The 23633-nt window shown below is 52.4% G+C and overlaps 1 protein-coding gene across 1 annotated transcript in view; it reads left to right on the forward strand.

Moving 5' to 3' along the window:
* Nucleotides 1-23633, forward strand: part of ARHGEF17 (Rho guanine nucleotide exchange factor 17) — a 57103-nt gene that overhangs the window by 16193 nt on the left and 17277 nt on the right. The window contains 1 exon segment of the mRNA XM_029957721.1: nt 21802-21879. Coding sequence (XP_029813581.1) covers nt 21802-21879 — 78 coding nt within the window.

The following is a 23633-nucleotide window of genomic DNA, read 5'->3' on the forward strand; positions in this document are numbered from 1 at the left end:
CCCCCCCCCCCCCCCCCCCCCCCCCCCCCCCCCCCCCCCCCCCCCCCCCCCCCCCCCCCCCCCCCCCCCCCCCCCCCCCCCCCCCCCCCCCCCCCCCCCGTCTCCCTCTGGGCCCCTAGCCCTGAGCCCTGTCCCATGAGTTTAACTCTTGGGCCTCAGGCAGCACTGTGACCTCCCCTGAGTCATAGGGCCACCTTCCATGTGGCCAAGCCTGGGCCATGGGTGCTGGAGAAGAAACATCTAGCGTTTGGCCCTAAGCTTGGGGTGGAAATGCAGGGAGGGGTCCTGGCAGAGCCTGCAGGTTAGAAGGGGGTTACACACCCAAACAAACAATTCACATGCCATGGGGTAAGTTGACTGTAGACCCCCACCTATCCCAGCATTGGCAGTGCCGAGGTATACAACATGTAGGCATATGCACACACACACACACACGCACACACACGCACACATTTCTTTTCAATTCCTAGCAGACTTCTGTATTCACAAAGACATTTGTGCAGATATCAGAAGTGTGGACCCAGCCTGAGAACCTCTCATACCTTCCCCGGAGCAAGCTTTGATGACAGCAGAGTTGGAATAGATAGGGACGCCCAGATGTCAGCTGAACAAGTAAGGTAAATAGTCATTATCCTTCTGTAGAGATGCAGACAGAGCAATTCATTTCTGCACCGAAGCCCCTGAGTGTGCAACGTGTGAGCTGGGTTGTGCAGTGGATCCTAGAACCAGGTGAATGGGGAGAGGGCCTCAGCCCACTTTCTGCCTGCAGTGGGACCTCATTCCCAGGAGGAGGACCCACATGCTCACAGTCACTGGTGGAATGACTACACTGACTACATAGCTGCTCCAGCTTTTCTAATTAGCCCTGGGTAATTAACTCTGGAATCAGCCTGGGTAATGGGTTTGGAGAGCCCAGGGTAACCTTTAAAATTCAGTTCCATTGTTGCCCACTGGTACCTATATGGACAGGGTTAGCATGTGGGCTATAGGACAAACAGAAAGAGGTTCCTACCAGGAAGATTGGGAGCCTCATCTGAGGACTGAGGATCAGAAGGAGGCCAAGGTGGGTGAGGGTGAGGGAGGCTAACATGGCTGGAGCCTTGAAGAACCAGCAGGAGTGACTGGCAGAAATGGGGTCAGGCCTTTCAGTCAGAGAGAACCAGGAAGGTAGAGGCCTGTGACAGAAAAGCCCTGGTGTGTGTAGGGTGCCATGGAAGCTCCTCATCTCTGGAGAAGTCAGGTGGGTCCTGAGGAGTCTGGAAGGCCAGCCTTGATAGTCTGGAGTTCACCTCCGGGCAGTATTTCCAAACCATTAGGAATAGTGGAACCCTTTCTTCTATAAGACAGGTCAGCTTGGAATCTTGTTGATTTAAGTGAAGGTAGAAGCATGTCTGCCCTCTTGATCATGTCTCCCTCCATGTACTTTCATGGAGCCCCCTAGAACTCAAGAAGAATCTGCCTCTGTTTGGGGCAGACGGTCCCCGGTAGAGGGGTTGAGAGCAGGACAGGCCTCTCCCTTCAGGGAGCCTTCTCCACAGGTTCAGAAGTTCAGCCCAGCCAAGCTCCCCAGGGAAGGAACAAACCCTGTTGGGACCATGTCTCCAGAAAGAGCCAGGATGATGGAGCACCCACCTTGGGGCTCCTATGAGTGGGCAGTGTCCCCCAGCAGGGGCCTGTAGAGCTGAGCTGGGCCTTACTTGATTGTTGGGAAGACCCTGATTGTTGACTGCTGCTCTCTGGGAAGGTACAGGCCTTTTGAGGGAGGTAGCAGCTAGCAGCTAGCCATGCTCCTGGCGTGGGCATGCTGTCTGGCACAGCTCCATCACTAATGGGGGACAGGGGGAGGCAGCTGTCTCCTCTAAGATGAGGTAATCTAAGTTAGAATCAGAAAGACCCCACCCCCACCCTGAGCTCAGAGTAAAAGAAAGGGTGACCAGACACTGGCAGGAGAAAGCCTGAGCTCTGAGCCTGGCAGGTCCAAGGCCCATCAGGAACCAGGCTTGGTCCATCTCAGATGCCAACCTATCTGGCCTGCTACACAGCTTAGGCCATTTCTTTGGCCATCAAGAACATTGGGTGAGTCAGAAATTGCCAAACATAAAGATAGCGATGATGACCTTGCAGAGAGCAGCATCTGCCAAGGCCTAGTGTGTAAGAGAGTGTGATTAGTTGGAGGAATTATCATGGCCACAGCATCATGCAACCAGAGTGTGATACAGGTGGGGAAAATACAGGTGATGGGTCAGCAAGGGCCAGTCCATCCAGAGTGTTGGGGGTCAACCTGAGTGTTCACCCTTGATCCTACATCCAGCTGTGTTGGTGTAAATGGTTAGAATAGATTGAAGCCAGATGGCTTGGATTCAAATCCTGCTCTTCCTCTTAGCTGTGTGACCATGAGCAAGTACTTAATCCCTCTGTGGCTCAGTTTATGTACCTGTAAAATGGGGATGATGATGATGGTGACACTTATTATAGGGCTTTTGTGAAAATTAAGTGTGATAATGACTGTGGTGACTGGTCTGGACCACTGACCACAGGGGATCAGTGGGAAATCATAAAGTTGGAAGGGGAGGGAGGGTAGTGGCCTGGCCTGGCTGCGGAGGGGGCCCCAGGGATGGGGAGAAGTGGATGGCGTCACCAAGAATAGCCTAGAGAGTCATCTGTGGGGGAGAGGGACATGCTGAGTTCCCTGGGAAAGGCTCAAAACATCTCCCCGTCCCTCCAGCCAGCTGCCATAGGAAAAGAGCTAAGGGGCTTTGTGGAGGTGGGGTGGGAGACTGTGGGTTTGGGAATCTGCTGGATTCTCACTGGCAGAAATTCCCACTCTGCTATAACGTTGCCTATGGATGACCTCACTTTACAGTCGGTATCTATGGCCCAGAGAGATGCAGGATTGCCAGGGTTGCCCAGTGAGTTCTAGCCTCAGGTCCTTCATCTAGCCTGGGGCCTCATTTCCAAGCTTTGGCTGTGTGGAAGCCTAGCCCTGAGGTCGCTCAGTCTGAGGAGGCATGGGGGCTCTAAAGAAATAATCTGACAGTTGTCTGCAGAAAGGACTAGGGTCTTCCTCTATGGCTGCAAGGTGGGCAGGGAAAGTGTCCTGTATGAGACCACAGGTGACATGGGATTGTGCAAGAGAAGACTGGCTGGGAAACTGAAGAGGGAAAGTAAAGACAAAGGCTCCTAACTCAGTGTCCCAGAGCAAACCCTCCCTTCTTTCATCTTGTTTTTTAGTCACCGGGAGCCCCCTTGGGACTTGGTCCTCTGCGTAGGCTGGGAGCACAGGGCAATGCCCAGGGGTGATCAGGGGCTGCTGCTCAGAGGCTGGGGGAGCCCAGAAAGTCCACGCCCTGGAGAGGGTGTACAGAAGGGGACAGTTCCTGAGGAAGAGGCCGAAGCTAAGCCTTTGATGGATGAGAAGGAAGATGAGGGTTGCAAAGGCTGTTCAAAGCTGAGACTAGAGCCGGGAGCAGGAAAGGTTCTAGATTGTGAGGTGAAGTTTTAAAAAATTTAGTGTATGAATTTAATATTTTGAATAGATAATATATTCACATGGTTAAGAAAGGTCAAAAAGGGTAAAAAGTCAGGGCACCTGGGTGACTCAGTTGATTGAATGTCTGACTCTTGATTTCGGCTCAGGTTGTAATCTCATGGTTCATGGGTTTGAGCCCTGTGTTGGGCTCAGTGCTGCCATGGTTTGGGGTTCTCTCTCCCTTCTCTCTGCCCCTTCCCCTCAAAATAAGTAAATAAACTTTTTTTAGAAAGGTAAAAGGTCTGCTTCTCACCAGCTGCCTAATACCTACCTTGTCCCACCCAGGATACCTCATTATTAGTTCTTGTGAATCCTTCTATATGCAAATACCAGCAAATACACTGTCTTTCCTTCACTTTCCACACAGGCGGAGGCACACTGTTCACACTGTTGTGTACTTAATGAAATCTTTTCCCAGATCTTGCTTTATCAGTGCTTTGACAGCATCCATAGCCTTTTCTTGTGTTGTGTGGTGTCTCATCACACAGATTTACCACATCTGTATTTAACCACACATTAAAGGATGTTTAGGATATTTTCAGTCTTTTGCTGTTACAAATAGTGCTGCAGTGAACAAGCTTTTTCAGAGGTTATTTTGTACAGGGACTGGCCTATGTTTAAATGGTTTTTTGTTGGTTTGTTTGGTGCTTTTTTCTTTCTTTCTTTCTTTCTTTTTTTTTTTTTTTTTTGAGAGAGAGACAGAGTACAACCGGGGGAGGGGCAGAGAGAAATGGAGACACAGAATCCGAAGCAGGCTCTAGGCTCTGGGCTGTCAGCACAGAGCCTGATGTGGGGCTTGAGCCCACAACCGAGAGATCATGACCTGAGCTGAAGTCAGAAACTTAAGTGACTGAGCCCCCCAGGTGCCCCTGGACTGGCATATGTTTGGAGCAATTTCTTAGGGGTTGAATTGCAGGGACGAAAGGTATATGTGATTCTGATTTTGATGCTTTACAGAGGGGTCCATTGCCAGAGTAAGAAGTCTGTTTCCCCACAGCCTCACCAAGTTGGACCTGCAGTATTTTTCCAATCTGAGAAGTGAAATGGTATCTCAGGGTAGTTTAATTTGCATTTATCTTACAATGAGTAAGGCTGAGCCTCTTTCCAGATATCCAAGAGGCATTTGGATTCTCTTTCAATGAACTGTTCCTATCCTTTGCCCATGTTTCTGTTGGGTTGTTGGCCTTTTGTTTTACCAACTTCTAGGAACCTTTAAAATATTAAGGGGTTTATTATTGTCTGGGTTATGAGTGGTAGATATTTTTTCTAAATTTGTCGCTTGATTTTTTACTTTGTTTATGGCATATTTTTGCCATGCAGAAGGTTTTGTTTTTATGTGGTCTACTTTATCAGGTTTTTATTTTAAGACTTCTGTATTTGGGAGTCAAATTTAGAAAGCCCTTTCCCACTCCAAGGTTATAAAGCAGTTTCCCCATGTTTTCCTCTGGTGTTTTATGTTTTCTTGTTTTGTTTTACATTTAAATCTTTGACCTGCTTGGAATTTATCCTGGTGTGTAGTGTGAGTTATTGCTCCAACTCTATTTTTTCCCAGAACTGGGTATCTTTTTTGGGTGGGTATGAAGGCTGACGGCTGGAGCTATTGAAGGTAAATGGCAGAGTGGTGAGAAGGGCTTGGGGCAACACGAGTGTAATGTGATAGACAGTTGGAGATGCCACATAGGCTGGTGCCATAGCATCCTCAAAGCCTCATCTTCGCTGTATGACGTTGGACAAGTCCCGTCCCCTCTCTGGGCCTAGAGTGTACCTAGAGTATAGCCGAAGGGGTCCTGATATCACCCTGAACCCAGGGCTGACTGTGAGGGAGGAGGTGGCCAGCAAGAAAGGACTGTCCTGAAGGCAGGGGCACAGAGGGTGGTGGCCATGGATCCAGCACCCACTCAGGCTCGCTGAAGTGCAGGGGGGTGGGGGGCTGGCAGCAGAATTGACAGTGTTCCTGGAGTGGGCAGGCAGGAAGACAGAGAGGGGCGGGCACCCATTTAAAAATACCCACTGCAGCCTGGCACTGCAGGCAGGGGTGGGGGGCAGGCCCTCCGCCAGCCTTCCGGATCCAAGAATGCTGAGGGTTGCTGGGGCAGGCACACTGTTAGTTGGTTGTCTGAGGACTGTGGGCCCAACCCAGCCGTAGTCATTCCTGGAGGTCCTCTTCCCTCCACCTGATGCAGCAGGCATCCCTGTCTTCTCAAGTGGAGAAATAGGGACAGACCACCCTCCTAGGGACTAGTCCTGGTACTGCCCTGGAATTGCTATGTGACCTGGGGGTAGTCCCTGTCTGCTGGGGTCCCTATCCATCAAAAGGGGCAGTTGGACTTGCCTTGCGTGCTTCTGCCCTCCCTGGCCTTCTCCCAGATTCCAGTTTGGATTAGAGCTGGGAGGGAAGAGTTGAGGTCCTTCCTCCTTCCCCCTTAGAGACGGGGAAACTGAGACCATGGAGGGGACTCTGACCCCGGCCCTGCCTTTGCTCTTTTTGACTATCTTGGGCCTCTGGACCCTCCTCCCTGCCCCCACACGGCCTGTACCAACTCCCCACCCCCACTCCTGGGCCCCAGTGGTCAAATTCCAGGGCTGCCATTGCCATGGCAACAGCAGCTCACAGGGCCCCTCCTCTCAGGGTTCTCCACCAGGCTGTTGTCCAGGGAGGAGGCCGAGAGGGCCTCCTGACCCTAGGGGACTAGAGGGGTTAGGGGTGGGGTAGGGAGGAGGTCAGACCCAGCTGGTTTAGCATTTGTTTTCCAAAGGAGAAAAATGGAAAAGGCACAAAGTGCTGCCAGCAAATGTTACTCTGTTATCCCAGACACAGTGGGAGGGACAGAGATGGTCACCTGGGCTGGGGACAAGAGAGCCACCTAGGAAGCCTCTTCCAAACTTGCACTTGGAGAACTGTTCCACTGAAGGGCCTGAAACCAAGGTTTTAGAATGGGAGATGGAAGATCCTTCCCCAGGTCACCACACCCAATGCTAATGCTACCTAGGGACTGAGGGGCCCAGCCCATCTTGAGCTTTCTTCCTAGCAGACCTGCCCCTTTGTGGAAGGAGTTACCATGGTACCATTGGAGGGGATGAGCTCCTCGGCCCTGGGGTTATGCAAGCAAGGACTGCCAGGGGATGCCTACCCTGGGAGGGGGTTGGTCCCCTCAACCTCTGAGATGACCTGCTTTCTAAGGTTCTCTAGAACCGTATTCTATAGAGGACACTGTGGCACAGCTGTGGGCCTCCTGGAGGTTAGGACAGCGACCAGTGCAGTGTAGTCCCTGTATATGTATGTATACATACATAGTATGTCCGTATATGTATATTTTGTAACGTGGGGATGGTGTAGTATCTATGCTTCTTGCTTCTTTAATTTAATATTACACTGAACATTTCTCCATGGCATTTTATTCTTATTTTAAAAACTTTTAAAAAATATTTATTATTGACAGACAGAGACAGACCATGAGCATGGGAAAGGCAGAGAGAAAGGGAGACACAGAATCTGAAGCAGGTTCCAGGCTCTGAGCTGTTAGCACAGAGCCCAGTGCGGGGCTCAAACTCATAAAGATCATGACCTGAGCCGAAGCCGGACACTTAACCGACTGAGCCACCCAGGCGCCCCTCCATGGCATTTTAAAGAGCTCCATAAGTGCATGAATCATGGAGCTTTGTGGTCAGTTCCCGCTGTTGTGAAGAAGGCAGTGCGAGGATCCTTGTCCTCTTCTGCCGCTGCTATCCCTGGACTGGAGACGCCTCCTCTCTGCACTGTGGAGTAGACGTGGATATCCTGACCTGGGGGTGCCCTGTGGGTACAAAGCCTGTCTGCTATGAGACCTTAAGCCCAGTCCTTAACTTCTCTGTGCCCATATCCTCTTGTGTAAAGCAGGGTAATAATAGGGCTCACCAGGAGGCCTAGCTGCAGATTAAAATAAATACCTGTAGACAGCCTGAAGGAACCCTTCCAGATAGATGTACTTCTATTTGTATGCTGTTGCTCTCTTCCTGTCCTCAGGCACAGCAGGTTAGTGGCAGAGGGGAGGATCTGAGCCCCAGCCTTGCCACCTCAAGAACCTGAGCAAGTTATGACTCACTGAGCCTTGGTTTCCCCCCTGAGTTGCTGCAAGGATCTGATGAGATTAGGCCCTGCAAGCATTTTGTAAACCATTAAAGTGCTGGATGATGGATGCCACTTATTGTCTGTATCAGGAAGCAAGGCTGCAACGCCAGAAGCAGGAGGGGAGTCACCAGATCCGGGATATCAGGACAGCTTCTTGGGAGTGTTAGCCCTTGGGACAGTGGAGCCTAGGTAGACCTGTCTCAGGCTGACTTTCAGCTGTGAATCCTGTTGCCCGTGCATGTAAACACACAACCACACATGGGTGACTGTGGCTGCCCAGATATTAGAACTGGTTGCTAGTTGTTGATACAGAGCAGCAAGGCTTGGAAGCTGCTGGTCAGCCCGAGCTAGAGCCCACTTCTACCAGCATGGCCCAGACCCAGCGACAGCCCCTTGGAGGCTGGGGCGGAGGCATTGTTGAACAGAGCATGTTCGCTGTCGCTGGGCATCTTGACCACCCTAGGCTTGTCTAGTATGATGGGAGGAGCTTCCCTGGGCCCTAGGTTGGGTCAGGGTACATGAGGTGTACTTTAGGGCTAGAGTGACTGACTGATGGATGGAACTTGCTCCTCTCTTGGGGTGTCCCTTGGGTCTTGGAATAGGGTAGGGGCAGGGGAGGTTGGGGCCTCAGTGTCTCACAGTGGGTTGTGCCCCTTTGGGCAAGATTTAGTGGAGGAGCCTCAAAGGCCCAGTTCTAGCCTCAGCTGACTGCCTGCTGCCCTGGGGGGGGTCTCGAGACACTTTCCTCTCTGAGTCACAGTGCCTATATGTAAAATGAGAAGGAATGGTCCCTTCTCTGGCTCCTTCCTTCAAGGAAGGCTTGAACATGGGAATTCTAAGGTTGCTGTTCACATTCATTACACACAAACTTCTTTCATTCATTCACTGATTCACAAATATGTACTGGACACCTACTGTGGGCCAGACTCTGGGAGAGTGGAGTCTGCAAGTTCCGAAGGGGAGGAAACCCTTCTGTCTTTGTTCCAGCACCATCCACACCTAGAACAGAGATCAGATTAGTAGGTTGGTAGGAGCTGATAACACCTCAGGCTTCCCAGGCTGGGCCTGGTGGTCTGAGTATAATTTCTAGCACCATTGCAAGTGGGGAAGATTGCTTCTTTTGTCTGCTGGGCTTTGAGAGCCCCCAGGATTATATCTACAACTCAGGCAGGCCCTGCCCCCTCCTCCCTGCCTCTCAGATCCCTGGGGCTCTGGCCTGAGGCTAGCCTGGCCTTTCCCAGGGTGCCTGGCCCACAGCCCAGTGAGTCATCTTCCGCTCTAGGCTCTAGAGGCAGGACACCCCATCCCACCCTGAAGACACACAAATGGAGCCCATGTCCCCCCTTAGCTTGTGCCTGGGTTCAAGGGAGGGAGGAGGGAGAGAGCCAGCGGGAGGGTCTGGAAACATACACTGGATAACTTCCGTTCCCACGATCCCTTACCCCAGCCTCCCTGCATGCTGGAGAACTGAGTGGAGGTGAAGGAATGGAGGCCCCTTTGCAGAGCACCTACTGTGCAGCAGGTGTCCACTCTTATCTTCCAAGTGGGGAAACCAACGCTCAAGGGAAGGAATGTTTGCAATGGCTAGAAAGTGGCAGCTCTGGGCCCAGACCACAGGGGCCCAAATCCCTGTGCAGTTTTCTATGCTGAGCAAGGTTTAGACATTTTGGGTGAAATAATTTCTCGAGCTAGGAGGGGAGGGCTCTGGGAGGTAACCCATACACAGGTTCTGAGCTAGGACTGGGAACACAGGCCAGCCCACTTTTAAGGTGCGCATGGGTGGGTGGGTGCATTTCCTAGGAGCTAGGGTTGCCAGATTTAACAAATCCTACTCTACAGTTTCATTAGATTCCCAATGGTATCCCTGCCCCCCATCCCTGGCCACCAAGGGTGGGCCAACCTGTCCTCTCAGACTCAGATGTGGGTCCCAGAAGATCTGGGTTTCAGTTTCTCTACCTGAAGCATGGAGATGACAGTCCAGCCTCTTGGGGCCCCGAAGATGAGTAAATTCAGAATTCCTTAGCTGGTTTGGAGGTGTTTTTCACATCTGCTGGAGTCTGTCTATCCACCTACCCCCTGCCCCCCACCTCCTGCTTCCGGCCATTATCCTTGATGTTAAGAAACTCTTCTTTCCCAAGCTGGAAGGTCCAGCTGTGTCTTCTTGAAATTAAGTGGAGATGGGGGAGGGCAGACCGGAATAAAGTGAAAAAACCCACAGGAAAAAAGACCAGTTAAATTCAAACCACATGCACCATAGCCGCTGCCATGCAGGCCTCTGCTGCCATCTATGGGTGTCTGGCAAAAGTGCAGTTTTGGAGCCCCAGCTTTCTCACTAAGACCAGAAGGCTGAATCATGGCACCTGAAATCTAGGAGGGTGGTCAGGCTGTCCATTGGCTGTCTCTGGCAGGACCTCACTTACCACCTCCTTCTGGGAGCGTGGTGAGGAATTTAGAGTCCACCTGAATCCTCCTTCCTCTCTCATTTGTTTACAGAGGGGGAAAGGATCCAAGACTGGGGAGCAACTCTGCTAAATCACAGAGCAAGTCAGTCATTTGACACATATGGATTGTGTACCTAGTGTATGTCAGGGACACAGGTATGAACACAGAGAGACCTGGTCTCTGCTTTTATGGGCTTTATAGTGGGGGTGGGGGGCGGACGGTGGACAGAGAGACCTTCCTCCTATTTCCATGTCTCCTATTATTGCCAATCATCCAGGGAAGAGAATACAGCTTGTTGCCACCTAATTCAAGGTATTCTGGGTTTGGCTTGACTCATTCATGTGCTCTGTGACTCTGGTGAAGTCACTTGACTTGGCATCAAATCCCGGATTTGCCAAATCTCCGTTTTGTCATGTCCAACTTCTTGTCCTCAGGTGCATTGCTTCAGTTCTTGGAGCCTTTGTTTACTCATTTGTAAGATGGAGGCAAGATTATACATAACTTAGAGGATTGGTGTGAGGATTAAATGAGATAATGCATGAGAAACAGGAGCTGGTAGTAAAAGTAAGACCCCACCAAGGGTATGGGGAGTGCACGTCATTCCCAGAGGCCCAGGAGGGGCTCAGGAGTGCAGTGGGTGGAGGGGTTTCTTCTGGGCTGAGAGGTGGCCAGCATGGTTCATTGGCCAGAAATTGGGCCTGAGCCCCAGCACAGGGATTGAGAGCGGCCACCTTGAACTTCCTGTCAGCTATCAGGGTGAGGTTCTAGAAGGAGTGGTGAGATTTTCTAGTGCTCCTGAGGTTGGGGTCCCAGCTGGACTCCTCTGGGCCAGTAGATGAAATCTAGGTCTGTGCAGAAGTTATCTCCTTCCTTCCCTTCTCCCTTTAGGACACAAGGAACCTTGGGTTCTTACCCCATCTATGCCACTTACTGGCTGTATGACCATTGCTTCATTACCTCTCTGAGCCTTAGTTTCCCCCACTAGGTAGTTCTCACTCAGTCTTTCATGCAGTTGCACCCAGATAGTGACTGCACTGGAATCACCTTGAAGGCATCCCCATTCATAGGTCTGGCAATCGTGGTGGCATTTGGGTGGGACCTTATTTATCTGCGTGGTTAGCTAGAAAACCATACACACGGCCTCTGCCTGTGACCTGGGCTTCCGCACAACATGGCAGCTGGGTTTCAGGAATGAGTGACCCAAAAGAGCAAGGTGGAAGTACATGGCATTTTTATAGCCTACCTTTGAATGTCACATAGTATCCTTTCTGCTGTATTCTATTAATCAAGGCAGTCACAAAGGTCACCCAGTTTCAGGGGGGAGGAGACATAAACCTCATCACTCTGTGGAAGAGTGTCAGTACCACACTACAAGAAGAGCATGTGGCAAGGAAAATATTGTGATAGCTGTCTTTGAAAATGCATCTGCCACATCTTCTGGGGTGGTTAAGAGGACGAAGCAAGGCAGTGATGTAAAGTCTTAGCTCGTGCCTGGCACATATTTAGTGCTCAGGAAACAACAGCTATAGCTTTTTTTTTTTTAAGTTTAAGTTTATTTATTTTGAGAGAGAGAACACAAACACATGCATGAGTGTGGAAGGAGCATAGAGGGAGAGAGAATCCCAAGCAGGCTCTGCACTATTAGCGTGGAGCCTGACATGGGACTTGATCTCATGAATCGAGAGATCATGACCTAAGCTGAAATCAAGAGTCAGATGCCTAACCAACTGAGCCACCCAGGTGTCCCAGCTATAGCTGTTTTTGATTATTATTAAAGAGGCCTTCACTTTTCATTTCTGCAACGGAACCAAACAGACTATTGCCCACTTATGGGCTGTGCAGTCACATGATCACAGAAGCCACTGACAGGAGTATACACAGACATGTGGGTGAGTCCACACAGATGAGACACACATCGTGTCACTCATAGTCCCATCTCCAGGTGCACGCAGTCTCACCTAAGCATGACAGTGGCTTTCCTGTGGCAGGCAGGACCTGAGGCTCCTTGGGTCCTTGATCTCTCTTTCCCATTCCCCAGCACATTCCCCAGAATTCTGGGACCCACCCTGAGCAGCCAGTCCCAAGGGAGCCCTGTGGCTGGACACTGCCCTTGAAGTTGTCTAGGAGGCCTGGGAACTCGGTGGAGCCTTGAGAGGCTCCTCCTTTTGGAAAAGAGTGTCTATAGGGGACAGGCCATGACCTGGGAAGGCAGGGGGAAGGGACAAATGACAAGAAGAGGGACGGGGTCTCAGACAAGAACAGATGGAGAGACTGGTGCCCCACGTGGAGAGGTGGTTTATTCAAGGTCACATCACTAATAGACAGTAGAGCCAGGATGTGAGGCCAAGCTGTCTGGCTTCAGAGTCTGCCCTCTTAATTTCTATGCCAAGAAGTTTCTCTTTTGAAACTTTGGTCTCATTGATGAACCTGAGGACCTGAGAGGGCAGCACCATCAGTGAAATGAATGCCCATTAGGTTGGGAACATCCAGTTCCCACAACGGTGGATGTTGGTGGGGTCAGGAACAGCAGACAGTCCATCTGGGCCATTAGCCAGGGCTTGGTTCCCAGAGAAGAGCATCCTCCTTGATCCCAGCATTGCCTGTTGATGGCACTTTGTTTCCACCAAAACCATCCTGTGTCAAGCAAACCTGTTTATGTCATCATCTTGGTACAAATGAGGCTGGAGAAAGGCAATGCAGACAACTAGTGCACCAGGGAGGTGGGGGAGGCCCAGCTGCCTGCTCGGGAGGTAAGGAGGTAAGGGGAGGTAGAGACTGCTCGGCTTTCCTCGCGGGGGGGGGGGGGGGGGGGGGGGGGGTTTAGGAGCATGGGGCCTGGAGGCAGTCACCTCAGTCAGGTGACTTATCAGTCAGGTGACAACCCTTAGCCTCAGTTTCCTTGTTTGTAAAATAGAGGAGAAACAATAACAGCCTTTGATGGAGGGCTACTGTGGGGATTAAAGGAGCCAGGGCTTGGAAAGCAATAGTGGGGTGCTTGACACCTGAAAAGTGTTCAAACAGCATTAGTGATGGTGAGGATTCTAAGATTATGGTGTTCCCAGTCTGACTTGGGCAACTCTGGGGTCCAGACCCCCTGTGGCAAATACTTACCTAGAGCTGTGCAGATCTTAAAGGCTGGAGACCCCTCCCCACCCCACAGGAGCCTGATGAGACCCACTGCCCCAGAACCTGCACTGCCTTTGTCATTCCTTTTTTCAATTCCTGTCTTCCCACTTAGACTGCGGTGCCCAGCAGGGCATAGACCTCTTTTCTCACCTTTAAATCCCCAGCATAAGAGCACCTGGGTGGCTCAGTTGGTTAAGCATCTGACTTTGGCTCAGGTCATGATCTCGCGTTTGTGAGTTCGAGCCCCATGTTGGGCTCTGTGCTCATAGTGCAGAGCCTGCTTGGGATCCTTGGATTCTCTCTCTCTCTCTGCCCCACCCCCCACTCATGCTTTCTCTCTGTCACAAAATAAATAAATAAACTTCAAAAAATTAACTCCCAACATAGTGCTTGGTACCTGGTAGGTACGCAATAAATATTTGTTGAACTAATCGAAAAATGAATAAAATAAAAACTCAGTTAGTTTTACTCATCTATTGAACCATGTGTGCACCCACTCATGTGTTCATTTGTTATCAACTCATCGTTCTGTTCACCCTTCCATTTAGTTATTCACCTGTCATCATCCCGTCCTTCCATTTGTTCAGCCATTACTCATTACCCATCTGTTTGTCCATCCATGTGTCCTTTCTCATCACTGGCCCCCAGTTGGTCCAGCACTAGTTGCAGGAGGACCAAGTGGCCCCTAGTGGGCAAGAAGTCCTAGAGGAGATTTTGGTGGAGCTCATAGTGGGAGGTGTGTCTAGAGGCGGGTAAACAAGGTATTGGGTTTCTTTTAGAGATGGGGAAGGATCAGCTTACTGGGCAGAGGTAGGGAGGGTTAGGTGTTCCCCAGGACCAGTAGAAGGGTGGTCCCACCCAACTGGGGTGCCCAACCTGCCTATCTTAGAGTGGGCTGGTGGCCTTTGGAGCAGAGCCCTTTTGCCCCTCATGCCTCTCTCCTTCCCCTGACTAAGGAGGATAGGAGCTGTTTGGTGGGAGGAGAGTGGTATGGTGGGGTGCGCAGTATGGAGAGGAGGGCCCTTACCAACTACCTCATATACTTATAAAAACTATTCTGAGCCAGACTACAATTGTAGATACCCAAAAGGAAGAGACATCGGTACCTAAAAGGGGAGGTCAGGGGAACAATAACAGAACCAGACCTGCTCAGGGGTGCTCTGGACATACATGGTGCTCCTATCCCCCTTCCCACGTGACCTCACTCTGAGGGGCTCCAATGCCCATGCCTTTGTGAGGATGATGCCTGGAAACCCTGGTTCATCAGCTGTATGCTCCTGTTCCTTCTCTCAGCTTCCTTTCCCCACCCCACTAGCTCCCCTGTTGCCATGGCAACAGTCTTGAATGTAATTAGCCATCTTTAATGAAGCAGCAGCAAGCAGTGCCTTTAGGATCAAGCCCAGCCCCCTTCTCCAGGGCAGTGGCCTCCAGTGAACTCTGCCATCTGGGCACCCACATGCCCCTGGAATTCTTGACCTCCAAATGTTGTTCAAAACCTCCTCCTCCAGGAAGCCCTCCCTGAATACCCCCTACCCCCCAGGGGGAGGTGACTCCCTCTACTGAGCCCTATATATTGTCTGGGAGCTCCTGGATGCCAGCCAGAGTGGATTTATCTGTGAAAGGCCTGGTCCTGCTGAAGTGAGTAAGGGAATAGATGCATCTTACTAACAAGCTATGTATGTACTGCCTCCCAAATGCTCAGAGGAAATGAGGTCCCAGGTCATTTAGCTGGAGAGAGGGTCAGATGGGGGAGGAGATGCTCTGAGAGAAGGCCAATTGTGAGTTAACTAGCTAGGGTGATCAAGCAATAGGCCAGAGGTGGGCACTCAAACTACAGCCTCCTGCTAGTATGGTCTTATCTTTGGGACCTGGCTGTCTGGATGTGTCCACGGGGTGTGTCCATCCTCTGTGCTCACATCATCACTCAGACTGGTCTCACTGTTCCAAACCCTTCCCCCATAGGCCCAGCCCTGAGAGGAGGAAGAGATGTGTAGGCCCCACCCCCAGGGAAGTCCATGATCTATCCCTTTGGAAGGGTAAGAGGCAGATGGACTCACTGGATTCTTGGTTCAAACTAGAGGCAGAGGAGGGCTTGGGGCTCTCTGGGAGGACCATTGTTCTGCCTCCCGGGGGCAGAAGGGGCTGGGCCAGGACATGTGCCCTGGGACAGGATGTGGTGGCCAGGCAGGCTGTAAGCCTTGAAGGCTCTGTGCTGCCAGTGCACAGATTGCTGGGCCCCATCCAGAGTTTCAGGTCAGATCAGTAGGGTAGTTTTCGGGGGGCGGGGGGGTTGAGAATGCACTTCTAACACATTCCCAGGAGGTACACAGGGCCTGCACTTTGAGAGTCATTGCCATGGAGGGACCAGCAAGGGAGTTGGTGCAGAGCACGCACTCATGCTTTCATTCATTCTTTCAATTCAGCAAGCTGGCTCAGGGGTTACTCTGGGCCAGGCCCTCATGGGACACAGGAGAGACAGATGGGTTCACCAATTGTGTAGGCAGCACAAACTTAGCAAGCACTTCTCAGGTGTAAGGCTCTGCTCCCTAAAGTAGCCTCACTGCTCTGGGAGCCCCTGCCAGGTGGGGGGAGCGGGTCACACCTGTTTTCTCTCTCTACTCTCTTGGAATTCTCTGTTCCTGTTTTCATCATTGACTTACTTGGGATTGTCTGTCGGGGAGTTAAAATTTTCGTTTTGGACATTTTGGACTCCCTTAGGAGGCCAGTGCTGCTGGGTCCACGTCCTGCCCTCTCAGGGGAGGATGAGGAATAATTCCCTTGGATGGAGCTGTGGGGTGTGGATTCACCTGGTGGTGGGCTGAACAGGGGAGGGTGGCAGGGAGCCAAGTGGCATAGGAAGCTGCAAGGGACAGCAAGAGGGGTTGATCCTGTGCCATGGGACTGCCGGGGGGGGGTGGGCGCTCGTATCAGGTTTGCCCCCTTGTGATGACTGCTCACCATGTGAGAAGAGTTGCTAAAGTTTTGTATATTAGCCAGCATCTATGGGCAGAGTGCTGTGGTTTACAAAAGGGTCATGGACCCTGCCCTCAGGGAACCTGCGGTCTCCTGGGAGGAGATGGCCATCAATCTAGCAATTGCTCAAATGTATAATTACAAACTGTGATACCTGGTTAAGAAAAACTGAGAATCCTTGAGAGCATAGGGCAGGAACACCTGGCTTATTCTGAGGATCAGGGAGGGCTTCCCTGAGGAAGTGACCTTTACACTAAGATTAATCTTAAAGGAAAAGCAGAAGCACTCCTTGAAGAGGGAAAAGGCATCTGCCAAACTCCTTGAGGCAGGAGAGAGCCTGGTCTGTTTCTAGAAGTTAAAACAGAAATGGTTGGGGGCACCTGGGTGGCTCAGTTGGTTAGGCCTCTGACTTCGGCTCAGGTCAGATCTCGAGTTTGTGGGTTCAAGCCCCGCATCGGGCTCTGCGCTGACAGCTAGCTCAGAGCCTGGAGCCTGCTTCTGGCTCTGTGTCTCCTCTCTCTGCCCCTCCCCCTCTCATGCTCTGCCTCTGTCTGTATCAAAAATAAATAACACATTTAAAAAAATTTAAAAAACAATAAAACAGAAATGGTTGGAGCATATCAAGCAAGGCAAGAGAGGGATAGAGGAGACTGCCTTGGGCAATAGGGTCAGAAGATTTCCACTTTGCAGAAAACCCAGGAGAAAGCAGGTTTGGGGGAGGGCACCAGGAGTTTGTTGAGTGTGGGAGCCCTCGTACACTGAAGAAGAATAAAGTCAGCCGGAGCTGAGACACAGCAGAGGGATCCCGAGTCAGCTGCAGGGTACATCAGAGCACCTTGGTAGGTGGGAGTTGGTACAAAACAAAGCACACCCTGCCTCCTCTTCTGATTAAGTGGGTCTGGGATGGGTTCTGACATCACCTTCAATTTGAGGAACAGATCCTGGGGATCATGCTTGGAAACATTCTGAAGCATCATCCGGTGATGTGGTGGGGGTTGTAAATGCCTGAGCCCTTCCTCATGATGGGGGGTGAGGTGAAGAGGGATAGGACTGGAATTTTCTAGGATTGTCCCAAGTACAGGATTCAGGTCAACTGGGTGGGATGGGAGTAGGCATGACTCAGGGTAGGCTCTTTCCTCTATCAGGCCCTAATGCTTTGCCCTTGGACGGGAGAAAAATGTCAATTTCCAGAGATGCACATCCCTAAATATGTGTGCCTATTGGTGCCGGATTATAGTTGTGTGAAGACGGAAACTCATGCCACTGTGCAGCACTGGGTCGGGTTAATGTGTGTCGGGGTCTGTATGGGACTACTTTGATATGTGTGCACTTGGCCTTCACCCAAACATGTATACACATCAAGGCTGGAGGGCAACTTTCTATGTATATGGGCTGCTTCTGTGTAGATCCGTGCATGCTCCTGTGTGTGCTTGCGTGGGTACAGGTGTGGACAAAAGGTGCATGTCTCAGTGTACTTGCCTTTGTCAACTGGTATGCGATCGACTTACCTCCTCAGAGGGGGATGAGTCCTAAGGGGAGGCAGTTACGTAGGGGAGCGGCAGGGGCGAGGTCTGGCCGCCCTCTGCGTGTTGGGGGAGACTGGGCGGCCCAGAGGGGGTGGGCGGAGCAGGGGGGCGGGGGCGGGGACTCCCCTCCGCTCCCCTCCCCCGCGCCAGCGGCGCCGAGCGCGCCGGGCTCGCTGGGCGCGGTAGCTGAGCGGAGGAAGAAACAGCGCAGCCGCCTGAGCCTTTGCTCTCAGATCTACGCTGGAACTGACTCCGCGACCGCCGCTGCGGCCGGGCTGAGCCCCCAGAGGGAGAGACGGTGGGAGAGAGGGGGCCCGCCGTCCCCCGCCGCCCCGGCATCTCCGCCCTGGCGGCGGCCCGGCCGCATGCTTCAGATGGTGAAGACCCTGGCCCAGTTCACCATCGCGCTGGAAGATATGCGCGATCTGGGCCCGGCCACCGCCTCCGGGGAGCCCACCGGGAGCAGCGGGGCTGACGCTGAGGAGCCTGGGGAGGCCCAGGTACGCGGAGGGGAAGAGACAGGCAGGGACCTGGGTCAAAACCTAGAACTCAGCAGACCTGGGCCTGAGGAAGACATGAGTCCTACAGAGAGAGCAGGACTGGGAACTCGGATCAGGCACACCAGCTGCGTGGCCACGGGCCTGGGGGTTCAGAGACTAGTGATGGGGGCAGGGAGATTGGAGGTATGAGGAACCATAGCAGGGGTGGTGTGCCTGGCAGGGCCTTGAGGTTTGGTGCCACCAGAATGCAAGTTTGGAATGGCAGAAGGGCTGGCAAGCTCAACTGGGGTGGGAGGTCTGTACCCTGAGATCCAGCCTTGGCAAGGCCTAGCGGCACTTAGTGCGTGATACGGGTCAGCCTGCAGGCAGAGACTGTCTCCAGAGGTATCCTGGGTTCATAGGCTCAGGAAGGCAAGGTTTTACCAGCCTCTATCCTGCAGGCCTGCTGCAGACTCCGGGTGTATATATGTGCTGGGGGGATGGGACTTTGGGGACAGCCAGTTTTGCTCCCCCCAACCCCTCGCCATTCTCTCCGTGCCTCTGGACTCGCTGGGCCTTGGAGGTGTCATGCTGTGGTGTCCCCATTCCTGGCTCAGTGCTCTTCTCTGGGGGACGGAGAGAGAGAGGCTTCCAGAGGCTTTTGCCATGCCTTTGTGGTTTTCTCTGGACCTGGATTCTGATTGTCCTGATCTTCTGGGCTCCACTGGGGGCTATGATTCTGTCTCCCCCGCTCCACCCCAAGTGCCCCGTGCTGTCATGTGTGTTTCTCTCCACCACCTCACATCTCTGGGCTGAAGGCCCTGGTTCTCAGCTAGGTGGCTTGGCTACATTTCTTTTTCATCTCTTTGCAGGGTGTCAGGCCTTTATAGCTTCTGTGTGTGTGTGTCTCTGTCTTCATGCTGTCTATATAGGGTTTTAAGCTTTGGGTCATGATGTCCCAATCTCACTGGTAGGAGAGGCCCCCCTGTCTTCCTGCTGTATTTCTTCAGCCCCACCCCCCCACGTCAGTGCTCCATATAGTGACAGTCTAGGGATGGAGCTGTTGAGGGGTGATGGGCTCTGGGGGAGGCTAGGCCTACAGGGCTGTCCCGCCCAGAACAGGTGGGCCTGCTGATCTGGTTGACAGCTGCATTGCCTGTCTCTTGCTTTCCCTGGCTTCCCCACCCCCACATACACGCACACCCGTGTCTGGGCACGTGCAGAAAGGCACTCCATACAGTGACAGTGAGCTGGCCTTATTTTCTATGCCTCTACCTGACAGCTGAGTGACAACCCACTGTGCTTTCAAGCAGGGAGGAGGCTGGGAAAGGCGGGTGTTGCAGCGTCAGCCTCCCTGTGTGAGTTACCCCAGCCCTCTGGGCTCATCAGGCCCAGCACCAACCCTGCCTCCCTCAGGAGGCCTCGCTGCCCATAACCCTCACCAGTGGGCCTGGCCCAGGCAGTGGAGGGGGGAGGGTGACTGTGTGGCCCAGGGCCAAGCCTGGCCTGGTTTTACTCTAAGGGAACTCCACTTCCAGCAGGGACATTGAAGACCCAGTGTGTGTGGAGAGAACTACCCTGCTTCCCAGCTCTTTGCTTTTACAGTACTGGGAGGGAGGCTTTATTCCTTCCATTTCATAGAGGAGGATGTGGAAACCCAGGGCAGTTAGATGGCCCAAGGTCACATGGCTAGTAAGGGTATAGCTGGGGCACATTCTGGCCTATGGCTAGCCGGTCAGTCTGGGTGAGAACTCTGGGTATTTGGGCCCTAAAACTGAGCTTGAGGTGGCTGAAGACACTTGGGTCCTCACTCTGTCGGCTAGTGGCTGTGTGACTTTGGGTAAGGCAAGTCACCTCTCTGACTTGACTTCCTCACTTGTAAAATGGAGATGATGACACCTATGACATAGAGCTATGAGTGTGAGGTGGAAATGAGGCCATATCTGTGAAATGCTGAGATGGCCCTGGGGGACAATGGGAGGACTGGGCATCTGGGCTTTTTCTTGGGGGCCCTTCTGGTCCTTGATGCTCTCTCTCCCAAACTCTCCATCTTAGGGTGAGTTTGGTCTTCCTTCCCACTGGAAGCTGCCCTGATGTTCTAAAAGCCTTCAAATCACTGAGGATAGATAATCTGAGGGCTGGGGACTCTCAGGCAGAGTCCAGTAACTTCTCACCAGAGTCTACAACTGGTGGGAATGGAACAAAGCCAGTCTCCTCCTCTCCCTCAATGGAGAGTCATCCACACCCCCAACCCTAAGGTGCTTACTTTTCTAAGTATGTCTTACTGTTGACAGGTTTGGGGAAAGACCTAACCCCAAGTCTCTGGGTCAAAAGGAGAATGTCAGAGGGAGGAAGGCATACCGTGAGCAGAAGGGTGAGCGGGGGCTGGATCAGGCAAGCTGAACAGGCCTCAGGCTTGGGTCTACTCAGCAGACATAGACCCTGGGCACAGCATGACCAGGACAGCTCACTGGCTGAGTCCCTACCATGAGAGGTTCCAGGGATGGGGAGTGGAGGGATGCCACAGACACAGACACACACCCTTTCATTGCCACATGTGAAGAATATACACTCTAACCCAGCAAGTGGAAGCTGTTGGAGCTGGTGCCATATGGGAAGGCTTCCTGGAGAAGAGTGGGCCAGAGGGATAGGAACTGGTGGCAAGGGGCAGTAGGTATGCTGGGTCTCAGGGAGTTGAACACGGAGAAGGCATCCCCTGTCTGGCTTCTAGCAAAGCCTTCCCACAGAATGGGGACAAACCCTATCCCTGGAGGTGTGGGTGCAGAGTCTGGGCAATCCCCAGGGACTCTATACTGCAGGTCCTCAGGGTCCTTGGTTGGATGCATTAGTTCCTGGGTCTCCTTTTCCGCATCCTTAAAATGGGAAGAAGAGTAACATCCATCTACCTCACTGGGTGGTCAGCAGGATGAAATAATGTATAATGGTTAGAGCAGTGCTTGGTGTAGAGTAGAGCTCAGTTAACCTTTTCTACTGAGAGTACTGGGATCTAGCCTTGTCTCAGAGTGGGTGAACCCAACCCCCACCTGGCTGTGTGACCATTGGCACTGACTTCACCTTTCTGAGCCATCTTCTCATCCTCTGTGGCAGGAGGCCACAGTTTCCATGCTCAGGGATGGTGTGAAGCCCATCCTGGTAGGGTCTGATCCTCTGGCACTGAGCCTGGGGTGGGGTTTTCAGAGTTGGCAGCTAGAGTGGAAGATAGGCTGGAGGTATCTCCTTTGCAAATGTGGGAGGTTATTGATGGTTTTGACTCCTTTTCAGGAGCCCAGTGGAAAACCATGAAGTAAACAGGAAATCACCAGATCTGCCAACGGCCATGGGGGGGTGGCGTGGAGGAGTGAGGGGCACACTCTGGAAAAGGAGGCATTTGCGATGCAGGGAGGGTGGCCCTCTCTGCACAGGGAGCACCTGAGCAAAGACTGGCAGAGTGGAGGTCCATGGTGCTTTGGGGTAACAGCCAACAGCCCTGGATGGTGGGAAGGCAGGCCTTGGAGCTAGGGAGAAGATGTGGATAGGTTCTCTGGGTTTAGGTGACTGCAGGTGGCAAGGCCTGAGGGGAACAAGGCACCACTCACCTTCTGTTTTCTGTCCCCCAAGGACATGCGGAAGCACGTGACCATGACCCTGCTGGACACAGAGCAGTCATACGTGGAGTCACTTCGCACCCTGATGCAGGTGAGGCGTGAGGCTGGCCCAGGGCCCTGAGAGTGGCCATTTGAGTCTAGGAGGCTATCAAATATGTGGAACAAACCTACTTTGTGGACAGGGGATGGAGGCTAGAGAGGAGAGAGGAATGACCCTGAGACACATCACCCCTCCATGGAGAACCCCTCTCATGTGACTGCCCCAGAGGAGGAAGGCCCCTCTAGGGCAGGACAGATCATAGAGGGGCCTTAATGAGACCAAACCAGACCACCCCAGGGCAGGTGCTTTCTCCTTTTACTGTCCTGCCACCTACCCCTGGCAGCCCTGTGTCTGAGCTTAGATCTGTGACCCACCCCCAGTTTACCTCCTTCCTTTTTGTTCATTGATTGGAGAAATATTTGTTGAATGGAACAAAATGTTGAGCACCTGTTGTGTGCCAGGCCCTGTTCTGGGTGTAAGAAGCACAGGGCAAATGGGAGAGACAAGCCACTGCCATTGGAGCTCACAGTCCTATTGGGGACACAGCTGAGTGTATGGTCACTGTGAAAGCATTGAGGTCACCTATGAGGCATGGGGTCAGGGAATTTCCCTGGAGAAGGTGCTGGCTTCTTCCTGAACTGTCTTCTCAGCAGCAGGAACAGCATGTGCAAAGTCGAGTAAAGAGAGGCATTTTTGGAGGTCCATGTGGCTGGCACAAAGCACACAGGGTTGGCCCTATGGTGATGCTGGGGGAGCCAGCAGGGGCCACATGGTAGGGGCCTTGTGTATCAGGAAGGAGTTCTGGACTCTACCAGGGGCCCTGGAGAATCAGTGAAGGGGCAGCATGTAGCCTGATTCATGCTTTACAAAGTCTGTCTGACTCCTAGGAAGGTGGGCAGCCGGAGAGGAAGCCAAGGCCACTGAAGGCTGGTAGGGGAGGAGAGGCCAGGACTGGGGCAGAGGAGAGTTGGGGACAGACATTTAGGAAGTAGACTGGTCAGGCCAGGCATGGTAAATGGTTGGCTCTGGGGAGCAAGATGGGAAAGCGCAGGATGGGGCCTGGGCTTCTCCTGGTCCAGGTGCCTGAAGCACTATAGGAGCCCCACCTGTGAAAGGTGGGGCAAGATGGGAAGTTCAAGTTCAGATGTGGGAAAGCTCTGGAGCCAGGATTCATATGTGGGCCTGGGACCCAGGACAGAGAACATGGATCTGAGCTGAAGTGGGGCCTGGCAGGCACGGTTGAGGATGAATTTACTCAAGCTGCCTAAGTAGAGTGAGAGCAAAGAATAGAAAGTAGAGCCCTGGAAACATCCAGAGTGTTCATTCATTTACTCCATACATCTGCAACAAGCACCTTCTGGGTGCAGGTAGTGTTCTCTGTGGGGGCTCAGCAGTGAGCATGAGTGATCAGGTCCTGTCTCCTGGATGGACAGACCATACACGAGCACACATGGGAGTGCAAAAGGGCACGGAAAGTGTATCTGGAATGACTGAATATTGTTCATTCAGAAAAAGAAAGACATTTTAACACATGTCACAACCTGGATGAACCTTGAGGACATTGTGCTAAATGAAATAAGCCAGTGACAAAAGGGCAAAAACTGTATGATTCCACTTATATAAGGGACCTAGAGTAGCCAGATTCATAGAGACAGAAATGTGGAACAGTGGCTGCCAGGGGCTGCGGGAGAGGAAGTGGGAGTTCGTGTTTAATGGGTATATCGTTGTGGTTGGGGAAGATGAGAAAGTTCTGAAGATGGATGGTGATGATGGTTCCACAACCCTATGAATGTATTTAATGTGAG

Source organism: Suricata suricatta, chromosome 11 (assembly GCF_006229205.1).
Source record: "Suricata suricatta isolate VVHF042 chromosome 11, meerkat_22Aug2017_6uvM2_HiC, whole genome shotgun sequence".
In the NCBI taxonomy this organism is placed as follows: domain Eukaryota; kingdom Metazoa; phylum Chordata; class Mammalia; order Carnivora; family Herpestidae; genus Suricata; species Suricata suricatta.